The following is a 23,759-nucleotide window of genomic DNA, read 5'->3' on the forward strand; positions in this document are numbered from 1 at the left end:
AGCTGCTGGAGCAGGTCCAGAGGAGGCCACGAGGATGCTCAGGGGCTGCAGCACCTCCCCTATGGAGACAGGCTGAGAACATTGGGGCTGCTCAGCCTGGAGAAGAGAAGCTGCGTGGAGACCTCAGAGCAGCTTCCAGTGTCTGAAGGGGGCTGCAAGGATGCTGGAGAGGGGCTCTCCATCAGGGACTGCAGCGACAGGACAAGGGGTGATGGGTTCAGACTGAAACAGGGGGAGTTCAGGTTAGATCTAAGGCAGAAGCTCTTCCCTGTGAGGGTGCTGAGGCGCTGGCACAGGGTGCCCGGAGAAGCTGTGGCTGCCCCATTGCTGGCAGTGTTCAAGGCCAGGTTGGACACAGGGGCTTGGAGCAAGCTGCTCCAGTGTGAGGTGTCCCTGGCCGTGGCAGGGGCTGGAACTGGATGAGCTTTAGGGTCCCTTCAGCCCAAATAATTCTGTGAGTCCATACAAATGCCAAGTTGTACAAATACGCTGTCCGTGCGCACGAGGATAGATCACAGCCCCAGTGACAGAGGGTTCTTTGGGGTCAGTTACCTCCTGACGCTTTCAGCCCCATCTTTATACCAGCCCAAGTAGTTTCTATTGCTTTTCTGTAATAAAAGACTCCTGCCAATGTGGAGAAAACAGAGCACCGTGTGGGTGCCTTCGCAGACAGGGCTTTAAAAATACCTGTGGTTTGTGTGGCTGTATTGGATCAAGTGCAGGATTTTCCACCCTGTGGTTGAAATTTCCATCTGCTGGAGTTTGTAGGATTTGTTTTTCTGAACTGTTGCTTATGTCTCACATGGAGCCCTTCAGTTTAGTCGGGACTGGGAGGAACTGAGTCAGAGACGGGATAATGGATGCTCTGGAATTGGTGAGGGGCCCCAGAATAGATGGTTCAGTGGGAAGAACTGCAGCCAGTTTCTCCTAGTCAGTGAGTGATGAAAGGTTATCCTTCTCAAATGCTGTTACGCTCACGTGCCTGGCTGGTGACACGTGAGGGGCGGTACGTGGGCTGGGAGGTCTGTTAAGTGCCATCGCTATGTATGGGATACCCCTGCTGAAGCTCCGAGTGAGAGCCTAAGGGATGGTTAGAGCTGCTGTTTAATGCTGTTCACTGGCTGTGAGAAATGGACCCTGGTTTTGGGGTCATGCAGATGTCTCAGGAGCACGGAATACTTAAACAGGGGAAGCTCAGGTCGGATCTAAGGCAGAAGCTCTTCCCTGTGAGGGTGCTGAGGCGCTGGCACAGGGTGCCCAGAGAAGCTGTGGCTGCCCCATCCCTGGCAGTGCTCAAGGCCAGGTTGGACACAGGGGCTTGGAGCAAGCTGCTCTGGTGGGAGGTCTTGTTTTGAGAATGACAGTACCATATGTGTACACTTAACTGTGTTTCTGCTGTCATTTGAGTACCAGTGCTCTTACCCTGAACCACTCTAAATGATGCTATTCGTTTATCATAAAAATACCCAGATAAGGGAAAAGGTCTTTGTAAAGTGAATGGCTGATCAGCGGTCACCTGCGCTGGCAAAGTTCCTGCTGTATTCCCTTGACTAGTTTCCTGTCTTTACATAAATAAACCTCCTTGTAACGCAGTGAACTGAGAGTGGCTCGTGGAAGGCCTGGATAGGTGCGAGACAGCGCGAGGGAAAGACCGGGTATGAAGCAGAAGTCCATCTCCTCCCTTGCTCTTCTCCCACTTCTCAGTGAGTGAGTGACTTCATACTTGCATAAGAGCTCTTTCCCTGCTGAGGAGGGAAGGGCATGCCCTCGAAGGGAGCTTTGTGTTTAAACTGCTTAGGGGTAGGTCTTTAAAGGGAAGGGATTTGGAAAGCTTCTGTGAGAAAAGTGGACTTCTGCGTAGTGCAGGCTTCAAAGTATCTTAGAATCAACGAGTTTGGGAAAGACCTTGAAGCTCATCCAGTCCATCTGTTGCCCAGCACTGCCAAGGCTGTCAGATGAGTTATAAGGATTAAATGTTACAGCAGTTGTGAAAGAACTGTCCTTGTTGTCTGCAGCATCCATTTTGACTGGTCCGCTGCGTACGTTCATGTTGTAAGGATAGCAAAAGTATGAATTGTATGGCACTTCCTACATTCCGTTTACTCCCCTGAAGGCAAAGGTTTCCTTCATCAATTAAGGTACCTTTACCCAAGTTCCTTTTTATGTGCTCCATCAGTCCTTGTGCTACCTCCTTAAAATTCATACGCAAAACTGCTTCCTTGTAGCAGTTGTTTTACCAATGACAACTTAACTGTCCCTTCCAGGTTAGTAATAACTGTGAATACGTTGCACTGCTCACAGCAGGGGGTTTTACCAATCCCTTTTGCTAGCACTGTGAAAACATGGCTGTGACTTTTCAGTTTGGTCGGCTCAGTTCTTGGTCCTGGAGTAGCGAGTGTCGTGTTTTACCTCGATGGAAGGTGGCATTGAACTGCTTAACCTCCTTCATATTTAATTCACTGGGGGGGGCTTTGGCTCAGTGGTTCTTTTACTTACATCTATTTAAGAGTGCTGTGTCAACGAGTAAGGCTTTTTAAAGTGAAAAATAGACTTTTAGGATTGTTGCTTGCATTAACTTCTTTCCCCCACCCCTTGGTGGTTGCTCATAAGATCAGCGAGCTCAAAGTTTAGCTTGCGTATGATCACAGTAATAACACCAGCTATTTACCCTTCAGTGTAAATTCCCTGCCTGTCTGTATTTCATGGGCCATGAGCTCGTGTTGTCTGTAGGAGGGTAGCACAGGTAAACTTTGTAAACCTGCAACAGAAAGTTCCTTCCGGAGTATTTAGCAAGCCCTAAATGAGGCTGGGGGAGGAACTCAGTCCCTTGTGATTGAGCAACAGAGTCTTTTACGAGGCTCTTTTAGTGGTTGGCCTGGAACGGATTGGAACAGCCAAATAAAAAGGATCTGTTCTGTGTTGTTTTGGCTTGGCAGAAGGCAAAGGGTATGCAGAAGCTGTAATTTCCCTTTTACCACTGAAGAACCGATTTGGCTGGATTGTGTCTTCCATGCTAGCCTAGCTCTGTGTGGCCAGACAGATTTCTGGAACCTTTCTGTAGCCTGCTTATTTGCTGTTCTAAGGTCATGGTTCTTCTGGCACGTCCAGGGTGGTGATGTGAAAAAAGCTAAAGGGAAGAAGTTGAAGTTAAGAGCTCTGAATCCAGACCACTGAAACTGAGGTTGCCACTTGACGCAGTTAGGTCATGGCCTGCAGTACTTGTGTGGTCAAACTGTGGCTTTATATAGTTATTTGTTTCACTTTACAGCTTGCTTTAATAGTAAGCCATCATAATGAAAAATCTTCAACAGATCCCACAGAATATATAGTGAAACTTTACCACAGTTGGACAGGTTTAGTTCATTCACTTGGCTGTTGAAATAAGCTTCATCCTGGTCTTCCCTCTAATGGTAAGCACTGTTTGAACAGAAAGCACATTGCCTTTGGTGACTGTAATAGAGCCACGCTCCGTAAGCCTTCTATCTTAGCCAGTTTTTGTCTTGAAGCATTAATTTGACGAGTTTATCTGGGTACCCATTCCTTCTTTGCCTGAACACGTTTGCTTGAACGCCTTCAGTATTGCAGAACGGTGGGACGCGCGTACTCGTGCAGCAGCACATCACGCTTTAGGTGGCTTTTCGTTTAGAGCACACCAGGTAAATGCCTCTTCCTACTCTGTTTTCCCTCTGTACAGATGACAGCATCTCCGCTGCGAGCACGTCTGATGTCCAGGACCGCCTTTCAGCCCTGGAGCTGAGAGTCCAGCAACAGGAAGATGAAATCACTGTGCTGAAGGCAGCGCTGGCTGATGTGCTGAGGCGTCTCGCCATCTCGGAAGATCATGTAGCTTCTGTGAGGAAGTCGGCACCAAGCAAAGGTAAGGCTGAGTTCTCTATAGGGTTAGAATGTTGTCATTTAGAATGTTCTCCCTTGGTCACTTCTTTTTTCCCCTCTTCTGTCTCCTTTGCAAAGGTAGGTATGTTTGGGGCTGAAGGACTTGGGGTTTTTAGAGTGGCTTCATGGTGTATGGCTCTGATCTCTGAAATCCCGTATTAATCTGACCGTTTGCCAACATGTGTACTTGACACCTCTGAACATCTACCTTCCTTCTTGTTGAAAGGTTCCTGGTTTAATTGAAATGGTGGAAGGCTTTACAGCTGCAGCCTTTAATCTGCCGCAGGGGCTCTGGGGCTTACGGGCCCTTCCGAGTCTCAACTTTTGACTTCACCTACAAGTTACTCACTTGAAGGGGCATGTTAGAGGCTACGTTTCCCTCTGCTCCTAAAAGAAGACCAAAGCAAATAGCCCAGAACACACTGCTACCAAATGAGGAAGCTTTCTGACTATGGTTAGTTTTTGTTCATCTGCTGTTCATCATCACCAGTTGGTTCCTTGGAAGAAGCAGCCCTGTAGCCACTGAGCAATATCTCTTTTGCTGAGTGGCTAGTGAGTTGTGCGTTGCAACTCGGAAACATACAGGGTTGTTTAAAAGTAAAGAAGCCAGATGATCAGATACAAGGCTAGGTCATATTTCAGATAATTCACGGCTGTAATTCACCATAAGTGCTTGTATATCCCTACCAAGTCACGCAGCGTGGAGTTCTCTGGGCTCCATCCCTACATTCAGCCTTGAAGTACACCCATGCCACCACCAGCAGTGTAACACTGAGCACATCAAAGCCTGTGCTCCTCTGGGTGGCTGCGTTGTGCAGGCTGAAAGCGCAAGAGATGCGAATGCTGGCAGTTTGAATTATCTTAGATGTGGCAGAGAGGTCAGATTCCTTAATGAAGTGTTTCTGCAGTCTCTCTGCCAGATGGAAGGAAAGGAAGTGATGCTTGGGCTCTGAATCCTGCCATTCTCTCTTGCTTGCTAAATGGTAGGCTGTTGTCATCCTTGCTTACAAATACTGCTTTTATCTACTCAGTATGCAGTTGCAGTCTCATTGAGATTGAGACTTCCTTCTCTAACTCGGTGTGAAATAGAGCTCTAGCAAGGGTTGTGACTAAATCGTTCTTTGCTGTTTGCTGTCCGTTATGACAAGAAGAAGATATCCAAGTGGAAAACTCTGGACAAAAGACATGTGACATAGGACCCTCTTCCTCCCATTTAAATGCAGAAGAGCTGGGATATGCACACATGGCTAAAGACCTTTGGCTTGGAGCTGTCTCGTACGCAGCAAACTCCATGCACCAGCAGTGCAAACTCGGCATCTTCTGCAGAATGCCTTGGAGCTATCTCCTCCCTGGGCCTCTGGGGGTCTTTGGCCATGCCAGGTTCTCCAGGTGGATTTATTCAGTGAAAATTAACTGAATTATTTACTGGGGGGAGGAGTGTCTAAATATCTTCAGCTTTGGGCTATTCCATCTCTACCAGTTAATGACAGTAACATGGAACCGTGAGGAAAGAGATGGGGGCAGGCTCAGAGATGTACACGTGTGTATATATATATATTGAACTTCAGTGAGTTCTAACTAATTGGCACTGTATCTCCATTGTGGTGGATGTGTCCCCGTTGCGTTCAGTTAGCAACAGGCAGCACGTTAACTTCACTGTTAATAAATTGATACTAATTCACTAATAACGAAATCAGCTCCGTGTAGTTGGTCACAAAGGAAAATGTTTCACAGTCACTGCTGTTTTTACAAGTCTAAAATGAGGCTTGATGAAGAAGTTTGAGGTGAGCATTGATTTAAGCATCGATACATTAATGAATATTTCAAACCGAGCTCGCACATAGCTTCTTGAGATACCTTAGGCTGTACTTTTGATTTCTGTTATGTTCATTCAGTAGAGGAAGAGCTGTTGAAGTGCTTTGACAAAGGAAAGGGATTCTCTTCATGAGCGACCAGGGCTGGCAGGAGAGCTGAATTGTCAGGCAAAAATAATCCTCAAGGAAGTAGTTGTTACTTTGGAGTAACGTACAGGTACGTAACGGGCTCTCCTGGTCACGTCGTGGCTGCTGCAGAGGTAACTGTATTCCTCCCAGTCTCTTTTTGGTGTTCACGATCCTGTTAAGAACCTGCATTACAGCGATTGCAGGTTCCTGGTAAATACTATAGGTAGGTTTCCTTAAGAGGAAGAGCTGCTGAGGCTTAGATTCACGGCAGTGTTTGTCTCTCCAGCAGCCCTTAAATACATAAGGAGTAAAGAGAATAGCTGTGGCTGTCTCTGAACACCAAAGATGTTTCATTTGAAGGTTGGCAACACAGTGAGATAGATACTTCTGAAATAGCCTGAGCTCACAGGAATCGTAGTACCAGAAAAAGCCATCTTGAATCTTCCCATCAGCCAGAAGGGTTTTAGTTGGAGTGAGGGGCAATATCTAACCCAGTCTGAACAAGTCTTTCCTGCTTGCTGCCGAAAAGGGTGTAGTGACACCTCTGTTTTGTTTCTTGTTGCCACTCCAGCAGTGCCTTTGAAGAGAGCGTTTCCGTAAGCTGAAAGTAAGGCTTGTGAACAGACCAGGAGTTGTGATGAAAGGGATGAAGTCCCCTCGTTTTTCTCACACAGCTTATGGCTCAACTTAGTGCAAAAAGACATCTCTTCATCCCTTGTGTTAGTTTGTCTGCAGTGCGTATCTGGAGAGCTCATTCTGTTCCGAGTTTACCTGTCCCTTTAGTTTAGATTGATAGGTTGACGCAGCTATAGATGAAGAGAACTTGTTTGCATTATCCTTGTAGTCTGTCTGCGTTTGTCTTTTCTCCTGTGTTCCTGTTGCATGCCTATTTTGAGCTTAGTCGTGTCTTCAGTGGAAAAACTCACACGGGCATGGGTACATTTCTGTTCAAACCCAGGGGCTGCCAGGCAGGAGGTTCCTACCTCTGTTCTCTCTGGAGCCCTGTCTCAGAAGCAAGCTGCTCTCTGTACAGGGAGAGGTGATTTGCAAACTGTATGAGATGTAAAGGGTGAGAATTTTTAGCCCCTTCAGTGCTCCATAGTAAAGCATGAAGTGGAGATACTCTGTGAGGGAAATACCTTTAGTAGGGGTTGCAACAGAATCGGCACTTGTCTGTTACTGCGTAGTGGAAAGCAGGCTGGGAGTGTTCATCTGGGGCTTGTTTCCCTGTTTAGTATTTCTCAAAGTCATTCTAAAAGGAGAAAATCTTTTGGGGCTAAAAAGGCCACGGTGGTGCTTCTCCATCTCTGCACACAGTTGAGGAGAAACTAACAGGACCTGAGGACTGCAAATGGGGAAGAGCTTGATTAGGAAACAGGTTCCCAGCAGCTACAGGGTTGGGAGGGGGGGGGGGGGGTGTAGTGTCTGGGGTTGGCTTGGTTGGATTCCTTTTTCCTTTCTATCTTTCTCTCTTTCTTTTCTTCCAGTAGATGGCTTGGTAAGGAGGATTTCTCTGGTGGGAAGGTCTTTGCTTTTGGCTGCTCTGTGCTCGTGTTGCCACATGTCTCTGTTCTTGCTGCATGATTGATGCTGTTAACGCTCACAGAAAGCTCCAAACCCAAAGATTACCTGGACCCCAGAGGAAAGGAAAGCATAAAGCACTCTGGTACTTGTGGCTGCCAGCAAGATGGATTGGCTCACAGCTGGTGAATGGAAAACCTATTGCAGTCTTCCAGGGTGTCAAAATGCGTGTAACAGGAGAATCCATCCCTCGGGCTCTGGGTGTGGAGGCAAGTTCGTGGCACACAATAGCACCAGTGAAATGTCTCAGACTAATGATATCAGTGGGGCATGAGCTCCTGCCTGAAGAAGTGCCCATCCACCTAAAGCACCTCTGATGTCCGCCTGTAGAGAAGCGGAGTTCATGTCCTTTTTCTGGACCCGGAAGGGATGGGGAGCCTTGTCCCAGGTTAAACCTTTGGAGGAGCATTCCCCATTGCTTGGGCAAGAATAGCTATCAGATGGCCCCTACACAAATTCAGCTCACAGAGGAAAACTGAAGCAGTGGGTGGCAGTTTCCAGAGAGGCTGCCCCAGAGCGCAGGCTGGCAGACCAAGAGGCAGCTTAGTTAAAGCGGGGATGTTTGGGACGGGCAGAAGCAGCTCTGTACTGAAGCGCAGTGTGTTTTCATAATGGGAATCTGGAGAGTCTTCCTTTCCTGCTCCCTTCTCTCTTGGGAAGCAGTGTAGAAATCCTAAGTAGCATTTTGCATCGAACTCCACCTTCCTGCGTTAATGGAAGCGCAGCACTTCAGGTGGCATGTTCATTGCACTGGTTTCACATCACTACCGTTAAGGCATTTGGGTTTGTGTTAACAAGAGCTGACTTCAGTTTCATTGATGCAAGCTTCATCACTGAAAGCATAAAATAGGCTTGCCCTTGCAGTGGTGGTCAGCATGCTTTCATATGCAGAATTGCTCTAATAACTGTGCACACGGTTAGGTTGTCTAAGCAGGAAATACAAGCGCAGGCAGGAAAATGCTTGTGGTCAGAGGTAGGGTATAGGCTCTTACCCGTGATACTAAAACCAACCTGTCAGTTGTTTTTTACGTCTCATTGCGCACAGAGCGTGGCATAGCTCAGCTGTGACTGACCAGGATTTGGTTCTGGGGTGTAGGAAAGCCTGGTGTGTGTTTGACATGCGGGAGAAGTCTGCCCGTGCAGTTTGTCCTAGATCCTGATGTTGCTCTGCGTCCAGAGAAAATCAACTAACCCCAAAGCCACCGCACGCATCCCTTATCATCCTTGCGTTCCTCGTTGCGTGGAGCAGCGCCCGTTCCTGCCGTGAGCATGCAGGGATGTACGGTGTTACCCACGAGGTGCTGTGCCCTTGGACGTAAAGCAGGAACTGACGCTCGTCATAGCTGGTAGGGGGAGTTATTCTGGATGTTGTCAGTGAAGAAAATAGCAGCGTTCCGTGCTTGACAGAACCGAGCAGTTTGTTCCCCATCTTCTTAACTCCTCACAGCGTGCCTGTAGCATCGGTGTTCTTTACACTCCCCGCTGAATGCCTTCCCCACTGTACTGGGAACTGCTGCCACTGCGTGTCCTGATCCGTGTTTCTGGAAAGCTGTGCTAGTGCTGGTTGGAGAGGCATTGATCTGTTATGATGAGCAGACAGATGTTAAGGTCATCCACAGTTCAGGAGTGAATCATAGGCATTGATATTACACATCTCCACAAAGAAGATGATTTCTTCTGACACTGAAAAGAAGCTTATTTATAGGCTTCTAATACTAAAAGTGCTTTCTAAGCTTAAGCACTTTTGTTCTTGCATCTGAGTTAGAGGGGTAAAAATCACTTCAGCTTTCAAGGTTTTGTGCAGTATCTTCATTTTTAAAGTCAAGTCTGTGTTCCAGACGTGCATGTTACAAACAAAAGGGTCTCGAAGTGTCAGTGGTTGGAAGGGATGGTGCTGGGTTGGTTTATGCAGAGTTTAGGAAGAACCTTTGCAGTCTTCCTGTATTTAAGCGGCAGGCTGAGAACATTGGGGCTGTTCAGCCTGGAGAAGAGAAGCTGCGTGGAGACCTCAGAGCAGCTTCCAGGGTCTGAAGGGGGCTACAAGGATGCTGGAGAGGGACTCTTCATCAGGGACTGCAGCGACAGGGCAAGGGGTGATGGGTTCAGACTGAAACAGGGGGAGTTCAGGTTAGATCTAAGGCAGAAGCTCTTCCCTGTGAGGGTGCTGAGGCGCTGGCACAGGGTGCCCAGAGAAGCTGTGGCTGCCCCATCCCTGGCAGTGCTCAAGGCCAGGTTGGATGCAGGGGCTTGGAGCAAGCTGCTCTAGTGTGAGGTGTCCCTGCCCGTGGCAGGGGTTGAAGCTGGAGGAGCTTTAAGGTCCTTTCCAACCCAGACCAGTCTGGGATTCTAAGCGTGGGGTTTTTTTTATTCAGGGTTCCTTTATTCTCATTCCTGCCTGGTGTATTCCGCATGCTCCTTTGGCTTTCCTCCCAGATGTGCTCACGTGCTGCCTGGTGCGTTTGAAGCACTGTAGGTTAGTGCAGGTCAGCCTGGTTCTGCCTTCATCACATGGTACTGAAATCTGATGTACCCTTAACGGGTGCATCTCGTATGGAAAGCGCTTGCCTCTCAGCCTGCTTGCTCCAATGGGATGCGGTAAATGGACCGGATGCTGGTGTTGCTCAAATGAAACATCGGTGTGAGTTTGCTCCCTGTGTGCAGAGCAGTCAGTTCTCCCCCACTGGCTTTTTATTCCTCTCTTTAATGTGTGGCCTCATGCCTTATCTATGTCACGCTATTCCAAGCCTGCCATGAACACAGACCTGGTATTTCCCTGTCTCTCCTGCCCTTCGTACTCGTTGCTGAAGTCAGGGACTGGACACCATGACCCCATGAGATGCAGTAACAACTTGTTTGTTAAATGGGGATGTGGCACGGAGATGGGGTCTGAAGCGACTGTTGATTTCTGAATACTTAATGTGAGATTAGCCCAGGATGTAATGCTTCAGAGGGGAAAAGCACAAGGCTGGAGGCAGTGGGAAAGGGTGGAATGTCAGGTTTAAGTGCCTTGTATTTCCCTGATGGGCTGGGGCAGAGGCAGGTCTGGGACCAATTGCCAGACGAGCATTCAGCTCTTTAAATAGAAGAGCCTTCGCTCCCGCAGTCTTCCTTGCAGTCCCCTCCCACATTCACTGCATAGTTCCAAACTTCTGCAATGAGTGAAGTGGGCATCTGACAGACAACAGCCTCCTTCACACACACACACACACACACAGCCTTGATTCATCCCCCAAGGGAGTCTGTCGTGTCACTGCATGTGGCAGATGTTCCGCAGTGAGCTCTATCAGCAGCTTCATGCCATCGTTCTGTACCGACCTGTACCGTGGGGCGATACCTCTTCAAGATGGAAGAGGCATCCAAAAAGCTTGATTTCTGAATCCTTAGGATCACAACCCTGAAATAACTTACTGATGCTTTAAGTACAGAGAGGGCTTCTGCCTGCAGCTGCCTTCCTCTTTACTAAAGAGAAAAAGACCAAACTGAGAGCAAGAAACCTCACGTGGTGTTGTCTGAGCTGTGGTGGGTTTGAACAACAGAGTTGGAGTAACCAGACCTGCTGCCCCACAGCTGCTGGAGCTATCCAACTTCCCAAGGCTAAGCCATAGTCTAGAATCTCTGTGGATCACAACGGGAAAGAGATGTGCTACCTCACTGCATTGAAGTCCTTTCTGGCAGCATGGCAGTAAAGAAACTGAACCCTCTCAAAATGGGTTCTTGCCTGTCTTAGTACCGCAGCTCTCCCATCTTCACTGGATGCAGGCTGGATAGCTGTCCTGAGTGCTGGGGCTGCTGCCGTTGTGATATTGGGTCCACATCTGAAAGCTTTGGTTGTTCAGGTGGATCCTTGGATACGGCTGTAAAACCCTGTGTTCTTCACTCTTTTCTTCCCTAGGTCAGCCAAGCCTCCGAGAAGCGATCTCCATGTCCTGTATAACCAATGGGAGTACAGGGAGCAGGAAAACAAGCCACAGTTCATCTGTTTCTGTTGCCAGAAAAGAAACTCTTTCGTCTGCTGCAAAAAGGTACTGGCTTCTTCTTAACGCTTAAATCATTGTCTTTAAACAGACAGAGTAAGGGTTCGAGTGTTGCCCCTGCGTGACCCTCAGCAGAGCTTCCTCAAGTCTGGTAAGGCACAAACTACCCTTTGGACTTGCACCATGCTCTCAGGCAGCTTACAGCAGGGTTCTAAAAACAATTCCTAACTGGAGAGTATTTCTGTAGGGTCCAGAATCCAAAATGCACAAGGGACGGAGCAGGCAAAGGTATTTCCAGTACAAACGGAACAGTTTTGCTTCTGGTATTCATCTGCATCTTTATTCTTCTATCCAGGAATGAAAGGGCAAAACTGACTTCGTTGCCTGCAGGGTAAATAGTAGGCGGTAGCAAAAGAGCTGTGAAACAATAGTGAATTGTGTTAAGGTAAAAGTTTGCCACCTTGCGTAGACATCTTAACCCAAAATATGGCTACTTAAGCTTTATGAAGGGTGTCTGTATTGGATTTCAGATGTATAGAAATAACACTGCTTGGGTTAAGAACCAAACAATAGCCTTTCCCCCCCGCTGTGTCATGTTTTCAGTTGCACGTGGTAAACACAGTGTTTGTATAACTGCTTTCTTCTGTGGGCCTGTCAGACAGTGAGCGCATGCCTTCTTTCATCAGTAGGTTTTGCACTTACTCCTACTTGCTGGGAAGAGCAGGCTGCCAGATGTAGCCACAGGGCAGAGAATACCCTACTGTGTAACTGTGGTGAATTATGGGAACAAATTCTTGGCCTCTGTGGAGTGCTCTGGTAACTCCAGTGGCTGCTTTATCTTCTAGTGTGGATGTAAATACTGTGCTGTACAACCAGGCAGGCAAGTGATATACTTCAGGGAATAAAAATGCTGCATGCAAATAGAAAGCGCATGAGGGCAGGCCAGAAGCAGCTTGAGTGCCCTTTGGAATGTGGAAAGCAAGGGTAATGCCTTGCTCTTCACTCTTCGCTGTGTCTCGTTGCATCTCTTTATTGACTCTTTCTGTTTACTTTTCAGCAGTGAATCAGGAAGTGGTCCCTCTGTGTCTCTGTTGCTAGTGTGACAGGCACTGGGACAAAAGGCACTCTCACGACAGGGATTCCTTACTTAGCCCTTTTCCATTAATCTTAGCCCTGTGGCTCTTGGCACGTTGATGAGAGCCAGGCCAGTTCCCGTGGTGTTCAGCTTGCCTTTGTGCTGAATCGCCTTGATTCATTGGCTGCTCAGCACTTAGCGACAGAAGGAAAGCAGAGCGGAGTGGCCAGCATCCCCTTCGTCTGAGTTATGGTCTCTACTTTTAGAGGCCTGCAGAGGCCAAATGAGGAAAACCTTAACATGCAGAGGGCAGCTCTCCCTGGGTCCCCAGATCACTGTCCAGGGCATGTTTTGGTGCTTCCAGTGAAGCTGAAGATACACGACTCCCTTCTTCTTCTCTTGTTTCAGGAAGGTCTAAATCTCTACTTATCTTTCCTGCAGTTCCTTTCACTCGCCTGTCTTTATACATTCTTCCATGGAATTTGTTTGCTATTTGGAAGAAAATAAACTTGCCCTTTCGTAAAATTACCAGGTGAAGAAAGGTGAAAGGAAACGCTTCATCTCTGGCTTTGTGCATGTAGGGTTTTAATAGCAGCAGGACTGTCCACTACCAAATACAGTGTTCCTGGGAGAAACGGAGGCGAATGTCAGGAGCGGTCTCCTTCCCTTAACACAGTTAGGGTGAACGTGCCTATTTCTAACACTTGCCACAGTGAAGAGGAGGGAGGCCAAAGGAGAACATCAGCTGGTCGTGGGATGCTGCAAAATTAAGATGGGTAGTAATAGCTGACAACTCCTCACATGTGGACTGAAGAAATCCCTCATCCAGCTGGGATTTGGAAAGAGCTTTTGGGTGCATTGAACGGTTGCTTCCCAGAGCTACTGCTGTTTAGAAACCCCCAAGAAAAGGTGCTGGGTTTGATTTGGTTTCGTTTGTTGCACAAGACCTAGTTAAAGAGGTGTGAGTGGGAGAGCCGCTGTGTAATAGTCAGTCCTACTACAGTTAAGCTGAAGATTTCAGCAGAAGTGAGCAAACCGAAGCAATTCAGCACAGAGATACTCAGGCTGGCACACATCTACATCATTTACTTTCAAGTTAAAACAGCAGTCAGGAGAAGCAGCCCACTTGCAGCCTGGTGGTAGATAAAAGTGCTGTGTTGGAGCCCAAGCTATGCCTTGTGCTGCATTGTGCGCTTGCAATGCAAGCGAAGTCTTCTGATGAAAGAAGAATCGTTTGAATGTTTCTAGTTAAGAAGGGACTACTGGCTATGGGTTACTAACCAAAACCCCACGGGTCTTCAAGCTTTTCTCTGCTTGATCCTAATAGATATCCACAAGGAAACTCTGATTTGTGTTCATCTGTAGGTCTGAAAGGCAAATTGAACTTCACTGGGTTATATTGCCATTTTTCACAGGCTTACAGAGGAAACCCTGAGTGATCCTTTACAGATGCCTGTTGAGGTTCATATTGCTTTGCATGTTTTGGCCTGCTCTGCAGCGCTGCTTTGGAAGCATTTAGGCAAGTTGAGCTCAAGTACGCATTGAGGGCTCTTTCTCGGTGGTGGTAGATGATAAGCTCTAAGTGAAATAACAAAAAGAGGGTGCTGTGAATGTTGCATTGAAATTTGGGGTCCATTTTTATTTAGTTAATTTGAATATTATCTTCCTGGTATTGGGTGTTTGGGGGGGAACACATACAATGCTGGTTGTACAATGGCTCAGCAGGGATTTAGCGCAAGGGAATAGAAATCTGGCTTTTCCCCATCAGAAAGAGAGTATTTCTTTACTTTGCAGGTTAATTCTTGTTTGGTATTTTCCCTTTTAGCCAGTGTTTGTATCTTGCTTTATGTGTTCACTGAGATACTTATTGAAAGATGGGGTTTTAATCTTAAATAAAAGAATTAGGCCATGTGTACAGAATAGTGTTCTCTTGCAGGTTTGTGTGCTTCAGTGTATCGCGAAGCATGCTGTTGCATAGAGGAACCTTTTAGTGAATCTTTCTGTTCGCTATGGGGCCCTTTGGTTAGATTCTTAATGGGTTTCAGGTTGTTAATGACATGTTCTTAAAGTGGTAACTTAATAAACACAGCACTATGAAACTGAAGACGTATCCTTAGCTGTCATTTCCCAAAGGCATTGGCAGGACAATGTGATGTTAATCGGATACCAATCCAAACAGCGATGTTTTCCTTTGAACTCTGGTACAGCCAGGGACCAGCAGCAGCATTTCCTTCCTTCCCTCTTTGGTGACAGGGCAGAGAGAAGTGGTACCAAGCGGATCCAGAAACACAAAGAGAGGTATAGGTTCATGGCAGGCTTCAGCTCATCAGAGAGAGTGCAGGTCACCGCCCTTCCTTAGCTTGTGCTAAGCCTTGGCTGGCAGCAAGGAAAGGTTCTTCCTGAGCTAAACCAGGGGATGGGTTTTCTCTGAGGGATGGCAGCCTTGTGGTGCATCAGCTTGCGTGGAAGCACCTGCAAATGAAGGACACCGAAGCACAGAGTAGTTTGGGTTGGAAGGGACCTTCAAAGCTCATCCAGTCCAACCCCCTGCAGCGAGCAGGGACATCTTCACCTGGATCAGGTTGCCTAGAACCACATCCAGCCTGGCCTTAAAGAAGTTCTTCTTAAGAAGAACCTGGGTATTCAGATCAAAGCTGTACCTCTTTTAAAATCCAAGTCAACTTAGTACAACTGCACAGGAAAAATCAGGATGTGCCCTTCCATGCCTCCCTCCCCTTCGTTATTGTGAGTAAATCTCATTTCAGCAAACACTTAGCCTGGAGAGAGGGAGGAAGTAATCGAGGTGTGCTTTCGGTGATGATATATAGTAAGTTGTTACGTGCTTCTCCCTTCTTTTCAGTCAGCTTTTTCTCTCGCCTTTTTAATTCATTTGCTTGTTTTGTTTTTTCCTCCCCCCTCTGTTATACTTTATTTTACAGCGGTACAGAAAAAAAGAAGGACAAAGCACCAGGACAGAAAGAAAAAAAAGAGGAATCTCATTCTAATGATCAAAGTCCACAAACTCAAGCATCACCTTCTCCCCAGCCCTCCTCCCAGCCTCTCCAAACACACAGGCAAACCCAGGAAAGCAAGAGTTCTGCTCCAGCTAAAAGGTTTCCACACAGTACCACCGTACAGAATGAGAAAGTGATTGTAGTGATGCTGAGCTCGTATCTGACAACAAGTCATGTGAGATTAGTCCAACCTGATGAGCAAGTGGTGAATGACTGGGATTTTGGGGGCTAAAGGAGACGCATTCGACATGCATTGCATCAGAGCAATTGCATACAAATGAAGTCATGAGTAAATCTTGTGAGATTACTGCGGGGGGGGGGTGGGGTGGGGGGGTGGTGTTTTTCTGTGATTGAAACACTGTAATCGGGCATTACTATAAACTATAAAATACTGAATGACAGCTCGATCCTTTACAAAATACACTTCCTAGCTTCTGGCTGGCATAGCTAAATCGTGGAGTGTATTTTGCACATGCCCGTTTGCTACCTCTCGTAACAGGGGTTGTTAAATACTGGGATCACTGCAGCGGTCTGGGAGCTGCTCTTCTCAGATTGCTCAATGAAGTGGCTGCGTTTGGCTTTTTGATTGCAGCACTTCCTTTTTCAGTCCCTGCTGGGTTGCAGGGTGGCTCACTTGGGTTCTCATTCTTTACATGACTGAAGTTCTGCTTTCACACCCAAATCATAGATATACTTGAGTGACCATAGAAGTATATTTGGAGTTGCCTCCAAGTTCCCACTCATTTCAGTGGGTGCTGAAAAATGATTCTTTTTAGAGGCTTTCTAAAGTCAAGGAAACTGATTTTAAGATTTGGGTGATTCCTTCTGAGCTTCAGGACTCTACAGATCACTCTGTGTTTCTTCTTTTGGCTCATGGTCAACTTTATGGAAGGTGTGACATTCTCTTGCGCTGTCTTGCTTGTAGGAGCCTCAAGCTCTTAAACAAAGGCCATTTCTTCTTCTGAAACTTGCTGTAGTTCACAAGATTGTTGTCTTGCATTGCTCAAATTCACAGCTCTAATCGGTATCGAAGCCTTCCCTTGACTGGTGCATGTTGTAACACTCCGTAAAGGCTCTGTCCGCGTGTCTTGCCCACGCTCTCGAGTTGTCTGAAGCTGAACTCACGGCCTGTTGCTCTCCTGCCTGGTATCTCCCTGTGAAGATGTTTGTCTGGAGCCTTGCTTACTAATCTTTTGCAGCGTGGGGAAGGAAGTAAACGCCTTGTTCAGTCTCCTCCTGGTTTAACTTGATGTGATTAACCGGTTTGTCGCAGGACCGTTCAGCCTCTGGCGGTGCTGTGGAAGGAGCTTGCCGTTCCTGAGGCTGCAGCTCGGGACTTACTCCTGCAAAAAGCATTTCTGACGGGATGAAGTAGGATACTGCTAGCAGGGCGTACGCAGATTGGAGGAATCATTTGGGCTTGCTCACTTTTGACCATGCTTCCCCTCATTAGAATGGGTGTGAAATTCAGTCCCTACAAAACCCCCAGGCTCCCATTCGTGTCAATTGGCTACACTAAGACTGCTGAACGTAGGAATCCACATTCATGGGTTCAGTCATCTGTAGCCTTGGGCCAAACCTGATTCATGCAGGAAGTTTGCAGATAGTTGCTTCAAAAAGCTTAAAGCCAGTAATGTGGCGTAGAACGTAGGATCTGCAAAACAGCCTGAGGAGACTGAGCTGATGGAACTGTTCTGCCTCAGAAATCAGTGTGTTGAAGCGGGTGGACAGTTGAGCAGGGGAAAAAACTTCTCCTTCCCTCTGTTACCTTCTGAAGTGACTTTGTTCCCGATTTATTCTTTAAATTAGCCCCATTTTTTTTTTTCTCCTTCAGTAATTTCTTAGCGATGTCGTAATGAAGCGCAGAGATTGTTCAAGGCTGTACGTAAGAGCAGTTGAAAATGGAAAGGAATGGGTAAAACATTTGGCAACTGTCTTGCTCAGTTGTTCGCATTCATCCGGTTAGAACTTTTTGACTAATCTTTTTTCCCCTGTTTCACGCTTCAGCTGAAGGAAGACCTCGCTCTGCTTTTGTCTCCTGCTGCTTCATCTGTCCGTTGCATACCAGTTCCGCTTGCTCTTGTCTTACCTCGCTTGTCATTTTTACATGGTTTTCTGTTTCTTGCAGCATAAAGAAATCCCTGACTGCTGAGAAACCTCACAGTGCGTGGGAGAGCTCAGACGACAGCCGGAACAAGCTGCTGAGAGTAGCATCGACATCTAAATTAATAGCAAAAGTGGCAAAGAATGCGGATAAGTATGTACCAGCTTGGTAGGGAAAAGCAAGTGAACTTGAGAGTCAAAATGTTATAGATATAAATTGCTATACATATAAAATAGCTTCATTTTAGTGAACCTGCCTATGCCTGTGCCAGAACCTTTTGCATCTTTTGTTTTAATCGGGAGTAACTACTCGCGTAACCTGCCCGTGTGGCACTCCACGTGCCTGTGGAATCTTAACAGTCGTTACTAACTGCGAATGCAGGATTTTGGGGTAAATATATTGTAATGTTGCCCCTTTGGGTTAGTGAAATGATGAACAAGGAGGTAAGATTTATACAGCTTAATGCCACTGTAGTGATGCTGCAGACCATACTTTTTCCCCCTCATGAAAACCGATTTGAAAAGGCAAGTGTACTTCCTTGAAGTTCATTTGCTGGATTTGACACAGTGTGTGCGTTTCTGAAGTTAACTGTGAAACTACTTGTAAGACTTCACGTAGGTCTCTCAAGTTAACTGTTTAATGGGCTCCTGACTGCATGCTCTATAGGTATCAGGCAGGGATCTTCTCTTCAGGTCCCCCTTCAGCAGGTGATGTGCTGTAGCCCATCGTTCCTCTCGTGCCCTTCTTCAGCAGCAGGTTTGATCAGTGGAGGCTTCACTGGCCATGAGAAGCACCAAATAAGTTACTTCTGCTCCCGTCAGCACAAGGCCAAGAGTTTGCTCTTTGCTATAACTCTGCGTTGCTGACCCCTGTTGTGACTGGCTTCTCGTTCTTAACCCTCTTTGCCAGTTGGGTTTCGCACTTCACGGTCCCACAGGTAGTTTCTCCCTTTGACCTTGTTGTAATCTTGCTGGATTTGATGAACTTGCTGTGTTGGCTTTCTGACTGAGCCCTCTTCAGTTTGCTGAGATCCCCCCCCCCAGTGTGCTGGGAGCTTCTCCCAGCTTTAAGTCATCTGCAGCTTCACACCTGTGCTCATTCATCCTCCTTCCAGTAGCCATTAACTGGTCCAGGGCTGAGCTCCCTGAAAACCCTCCCACTATGACAAATAAAACCCTCCGGATCTTTCAGAGTGATTTCCAGTCTCTTTCTGACCGTGTCTGTAGTGCTCTCCTTAGCTGGCATCTAAGACAGTCAAATACATACTCAAAGTCAAGAGCAGTGTAAGCGCGTTCCTTCTTTCTTAGGAATGGGAAGGACAAAACCACCTTAGGTTAATCTTGGGCGTGGATATCAGCACGAAAGCTTTCTGCTTGGCCTGAAGAGTTGTGCAGAGCAGGGAAGTGCTGCGTGAGGGATTATGGCTCACGTGTCTTGCAAGCATTTCTTTTCCTTTTATCATTGGTTTTCACTGTTGGAATTTCAAAGCCCTGTGGCAATTCAGGTTAGAGCAGGAGACTTGCGAGGGTAATGCTTGGAAACGAAAAGCCCTCTGTCTCGATTTCTACTTACCAAGATTCTTTCCTTGGGGTTTATTATGCTGCTAAAATACCTTTCACAATGTGGTATATGCTTCACATTTCCTAAGAATAAAATATGAATTTTACTTTCATTGACCTTTTTCTTTGGTCTGTTGGTTCAGGCATGGTCAGAATAGAGGCATCTTCTTTCAGTCCCCTGGGAGGCTGCTTATCTTCTAAAAGACTTTAAGTGCTGCCCTTCTGCAATATCCAATATAGAGAAAAAATCGGGTATCTAACAGAAGACTGGGCAAGGAAAGATTAGGGTTAATTATTAGTATTATAATATAGTAATTATAAAGTTGTCTCCTCATAACTTGAAGCTGTTGTATCTTAAAAGTATTTGAGAGAAAACAAAGCTTCAAGCGTTACCCCTTGTGGACTGTCATCTGATTGAAGACTGGGTGTTGCATTGTTTGTGTGCCGTGTTCTGCTCCGATTTAGGATAAAAGCACTCCTTGCGTTCAGGAGCACACCTGAATACTCATTTCTTCCATCCTGTGTGGCCCGTTTCTAACAGAATTGGTTGGTATTGCGCTGAGGCATATTGTTATATTGCATTTATCGTTCCCAGTCGAGTAACGTTGGCCTCATGTGCCTGAAGTTACCCAAGTCTGGTGCAAGGGAATAGAATTCAGCCCCTAACACGGGCCCAGGGCAGAACTGTTTTACACGTGCTTTGTGCTTCCAGCCCAGGATATGAACTTTGTTGAGTAAGCCCAGCACTGAGCTGTGAATCAGCCTGATGAAGCCATTAGTAAGCGGGTGCGCACAGCAGCCCATCATCCGGGGTCCTGCAGGCAAGCCTGGGAAGCCAGCTTCCATTTTGCCCTTGGCAGCGTGGTGCAGGCTGGTTCTCCCAGCAGCCAGGGATGACTTTCCTCAGGCATATGCTTGACCTTTGTGGCTGTTACAAAAATGTGACCTCCATCCAGCTAAAAATACTGGATGCCACTCATAGCTCCCTGCTGGATTTCAGATGAGCTCAGGAGGGGGTTGATGCAATACACGCTGCTGTCAAGGGGTGCTTTTCTGGGGAGAAGCAGCTACTGCTGGAAATGAAGATTTCTTCCCTCTGCGAGGAAGAGGTGGAGGAGCTTTGTGAGTAGTTCTGGTGAAGAGAGACATCGCGGCTGCACTCCTTCGTGCTGTACACCCAGTAATTCCCCATGGGTCTGGTTTGACTGGAGCTACAACTTGCTTACATTTAATCCATGTATCCGTTAGGGTTAATTCCTAGAAAAATCTGTGGTGGTGTGTGCTGACAGCTTCTTTTTGACAGGTGTTAAATGCTTTGCATGCAGGCCTCAGGGTGCTTGGCAGCTTAAAACAGTTGGGTGTTCCACGTCTGCTCTCTCCACGTGGAATTTTCCATGCACAAGGAATATGCCCTGCATAATGTATCTTGAACATCTTTTTGTACTGCGGTGTTACCCCAGCACTTCTTAGGAGCCCTGGCCAGAGGGCCAAGGACTGGAGGTTACTCAAAAGAGACAGTGAAGTGCATAAAGTAATCTCTGGGTAAAAATGCAGCAAGAATAGTTCCTTAGCATCCTGTACTCCAGTTACACTATGCACAGAGTTTGATGAGCTTGCCAAATGCGATAGTGGGTAAGGACTGGATGCTGTTGGCTTGCTAAGCGTGTCCCATCTTCCTAACAGTATGACTTTGTATTTTTCCCCAGGCACAAAGATGTCATCGTCAGCCAAGGTAAATACAAACGTTCCTTTCTAAATGCTGGCTGAAGTTGAAGTGCTTTGCTTTGGACTGAGATGGGGACGAATGCTCGTGAACCAGGGCTAGAGAGCTAAAATAGCATTTGTACTTGCTTACAAACACTCCTCAAGACCTGCATAAGGGTCTTTGAAATGCTGGAGGAGTGCCTCATCCCATTGGAGCTTTAGGAAGGATGGGGTGGGGGGGAGGATTCCTTTTACTTCTGTGAAACAAGAATTCCCCCTTTCTCCGTGTGCGTGTGCATAGGGAGAGGTTCTGCAAGCAGCAGTGTAAGGGTTTGACCTATGTGCCCGTCTTCGCCCAAGCTGAATGAGTGAGTGGGGCCTTAGAAATAGTTTTAAGACATTTTATTTCTGTCCCATAACCAGCAAAAATGTCAACTCGAGAAAAAAACAGCCAAGGTAAGAACTGAGCTACGCCTCTGGTCGCTTCCTAACTGAGCGCTCGCACAGGTCTTTTACTTGGCTTTTCGCTGTCACACAGAGCATCAGTGCATGATCTCTTCCCGACTTTGAGCCCTGGAGTAAATGCTTCAACTTTCTTCCTGTGGAAGCTCGTGTACTTATGTGCATTGCATATGTGGGGGTTATTCGGGGGTAGTCTTAACTAAATTGCTCCACACATCGTGTGAATTCCTGCACTGTTGCCTGAGATGTCAGACTACAAAGAACTGCCAACTAAAAGATTTGTTTTATCTCAGCTTTCTGTCTTGCCAATATTATAACATACTATAACATGCACACCCTGATCAGACACGAACGGAGGCTGAAAGCTTCCATATAGGCTCCTCAAATGACAAATGAGTGGCTTGTAAAGCGTATGCCTTTGACTGATGAACCTTGCGTTCTGTGGCTGCCTGCTGCTGCTGGCTTGTTCCGACAGGAAAAGGAGCCGTCTGTGAACCTGGTGGGACATAACAACAGAGGAAATCCACTTCTTGTGTTGCAAACCTACTCTGCTTTAACGTCCTGCACAGTCTAGTGGAGCATGCAGTTTTCAAGCTGAAGCATGTAACCCAAGTGCATGCTGTACACAACGTAGATCTGTGTGCAGAGGTTCTGTCTCATGCTTTCTGGCTGCTCATTAACCAATCTGCAGTCTCCAAATCCTGTGCTGTAAGCAAGATGACGTTATATACGCTTTGATTACTTCGGGTCTCCTCTGGATTTTCTTTTTAAAAGATAAACCCCTAAATTGTTTTGGAAGTCAATACATAAATCGTAGTGAAAGCAAGATCAGCATCAGTTCAATTGGTGTCATCCTTTCTAATTCATAGATTCGGTTGCAGATTTAAAAATACTCTAAATTGATGACTGCCAAAAGCATCCTTCAGAGACTAGAGGGGTGATAGAAGGTGCATGAGCATCAGGTACAAAGGAGAGATGTTTCTTTTTGCCAGGTTGCTTAACACCAGTGGTGGTCCTGTATGTTCCTGGAAAAAGCAAACTAATGGTTCAGCGTCCAGCTGCAGTGTGGCTCCGCAAGAATTAAATAAACCCCTCTCTATCAAACACATACAGCTCAATACCTTCAGTCCTAATTCTTGCCAGCGTGCTTCTACAATTGTCTGTGTTCTGCCCAGCATCCTTCAGTTCTCTCATCCTGGTACCTATAACTTACGTGGCCTTGATGTGTCTGTACCCTGCTGTCTGTTGGGTTACTCTGCAGGTGTGAGCTTTCACAGACGGGTGAATGGGTGTCCACCATGTGTGTCGTGCCACAGGCTGTTCTCAGCCCAGCGGGAATGAAAGAGAAATGTGATGCAGACAACAGTGGCCCCACGTGTATGGGAGATGGAGAGAAAGTCTCGTCGTGGAAAATGTGTTTGCTGAAACATGTGCGGTGCCTTTGCCATGGGTGCAGTTGCAATTAGCAGGATTCAGCCTCCAAAGATTATGTTTTTATATGGAGCAGGGGGTGTATTTTTGACAGCTTTGAGTGTGTGCTTTGTGTAAGGCTGTGTTAGGTTTTGTATTGTATTTACTGCCACGGGGGTAACCACCTCTTAGCTACTGCAGTTGCATAGGGTCCTGCCATCCTTTCCAGTATAAGCTTAGCAACACTGAGCCAATTCTCTTGCAGTGCAAACTGTCAAGCGTCAGAGAAAATCTACCTAAAAACACTCCAGTGTCTTTACATACCCATAAAATAAGCTTGGAAATGGAGTGAACTTGCAAATTATCCTCGCAGAAGGTGTTTGCATGGGGTAATAGGGTAGAAGATCCAGTTCTGTGCAGCTTTCAACGTCCTGGAATGGGTTTGTTTCGATGCGGCTGTTTACTTGCTTTGAAATGTGTTGTTATGGTAGAGTACCACAAAATAGAGAGAAATACAGGTTTGCACGTTTGGTTCTTGGGATCGTGTTTATTCCAGCAGCAGAAGTTACTGTAGTGTTACCTGTGTTGTGTCCAGCTGTGCATGTTCACTGTGATTTGTGCTGCTGGTATGTACTGTCCTCTGCTGCAGCAGCAGCAGCATGGGGAGCCGAGCCCTGAGCCGCCTTGGGGCAGTCACTTGAGGTCCCTGCAGTATGCACCATGCATGGTACCACTGTTCATCACCTGCCTTCTACCCTTGCCTCTCTCAGAGGGGTTGAGTTGGATCTCTTGCCACGTGGAGGTTAGTCCTTAGCTTTATGCAGCTGAGTACGTGCTGCAGCAGAGGTAATATAGCCAGGAGCACTCGGTGATGCCAGTCCAACGAGGGAAGTGATCTATGTACTTCCATCCCTTTGCTGATGTGATTTTTTTATTTTTTTTTCAGGTTTAGGTTTTTCAGCTTATTTTCAGCCATCTGTTTGTTTGTCCTTATAACCCAGGACAACGTTTTACAATTGAGTCCGATATTAAGGAGGTA

General features: G+C 46.8%; 1 protein-coding gene across 6 annotated transcripts in view; it reads left to right on the plus strand.

Annotated features, from left to right (window-relative positions):
- Window positions 1-23,759, plus strand: part of EML4 (EMAP like 4) — a 124,992-nt gene that overhangs the window by 61,177 nt on the left and 40,056 nt on the right. For 3 of the 6 annotated variants that reach the window (XM_062620919.1, XM_062620920.1, XM_062620917.1), the window contains exons 2-7: window positions 3,695-3,877; window positions 11,311-11,440; window positions 15,407-15,580; window positions 17,610-17,738; window positions 20,851-20,876; window positions 21,272-21,304. In XM_062620919.1, coding sequence (XP_062476903.1) covers window positions 3,695-3,877; window positions 11,311-11,440; window positions 15,407-15,580; window positions 17,610-17,738; window positions 20,851-20,876; window positions 21,272-21,304 — 675 coding nt within the window. The remainder of the gene's footprint in view (window positions 1-3,694; window positions 3,878-11,310; window positions 11,441-15,406; window positions 15,581-17,609; window positions 17,739-20,850; window positions 20,877-21,271; window positions 21,305-23,759) is intronic. The other 3 variants (XM_062620918.1, XM_062620921.1, XM_062620922.1) reach the window with 3 other exon arrangements.

Source organism: Pezoporus occidentalis, unplaced genomic scaffold (genome assembly GCF_034315485.1).
Source record: "Pezoporus occidentalis ecotype Australia unplaced genomic scaffold, CSIRO_AGI_Poc_V1 ctg225, whole genome shotgun sequence".
Lineage (NCBI taxonomy): Eukaryota > Metazoa > Chordata > Aves > Psittaciformes > Psittacidae > Pezoporus > Pezoporus occidentalis.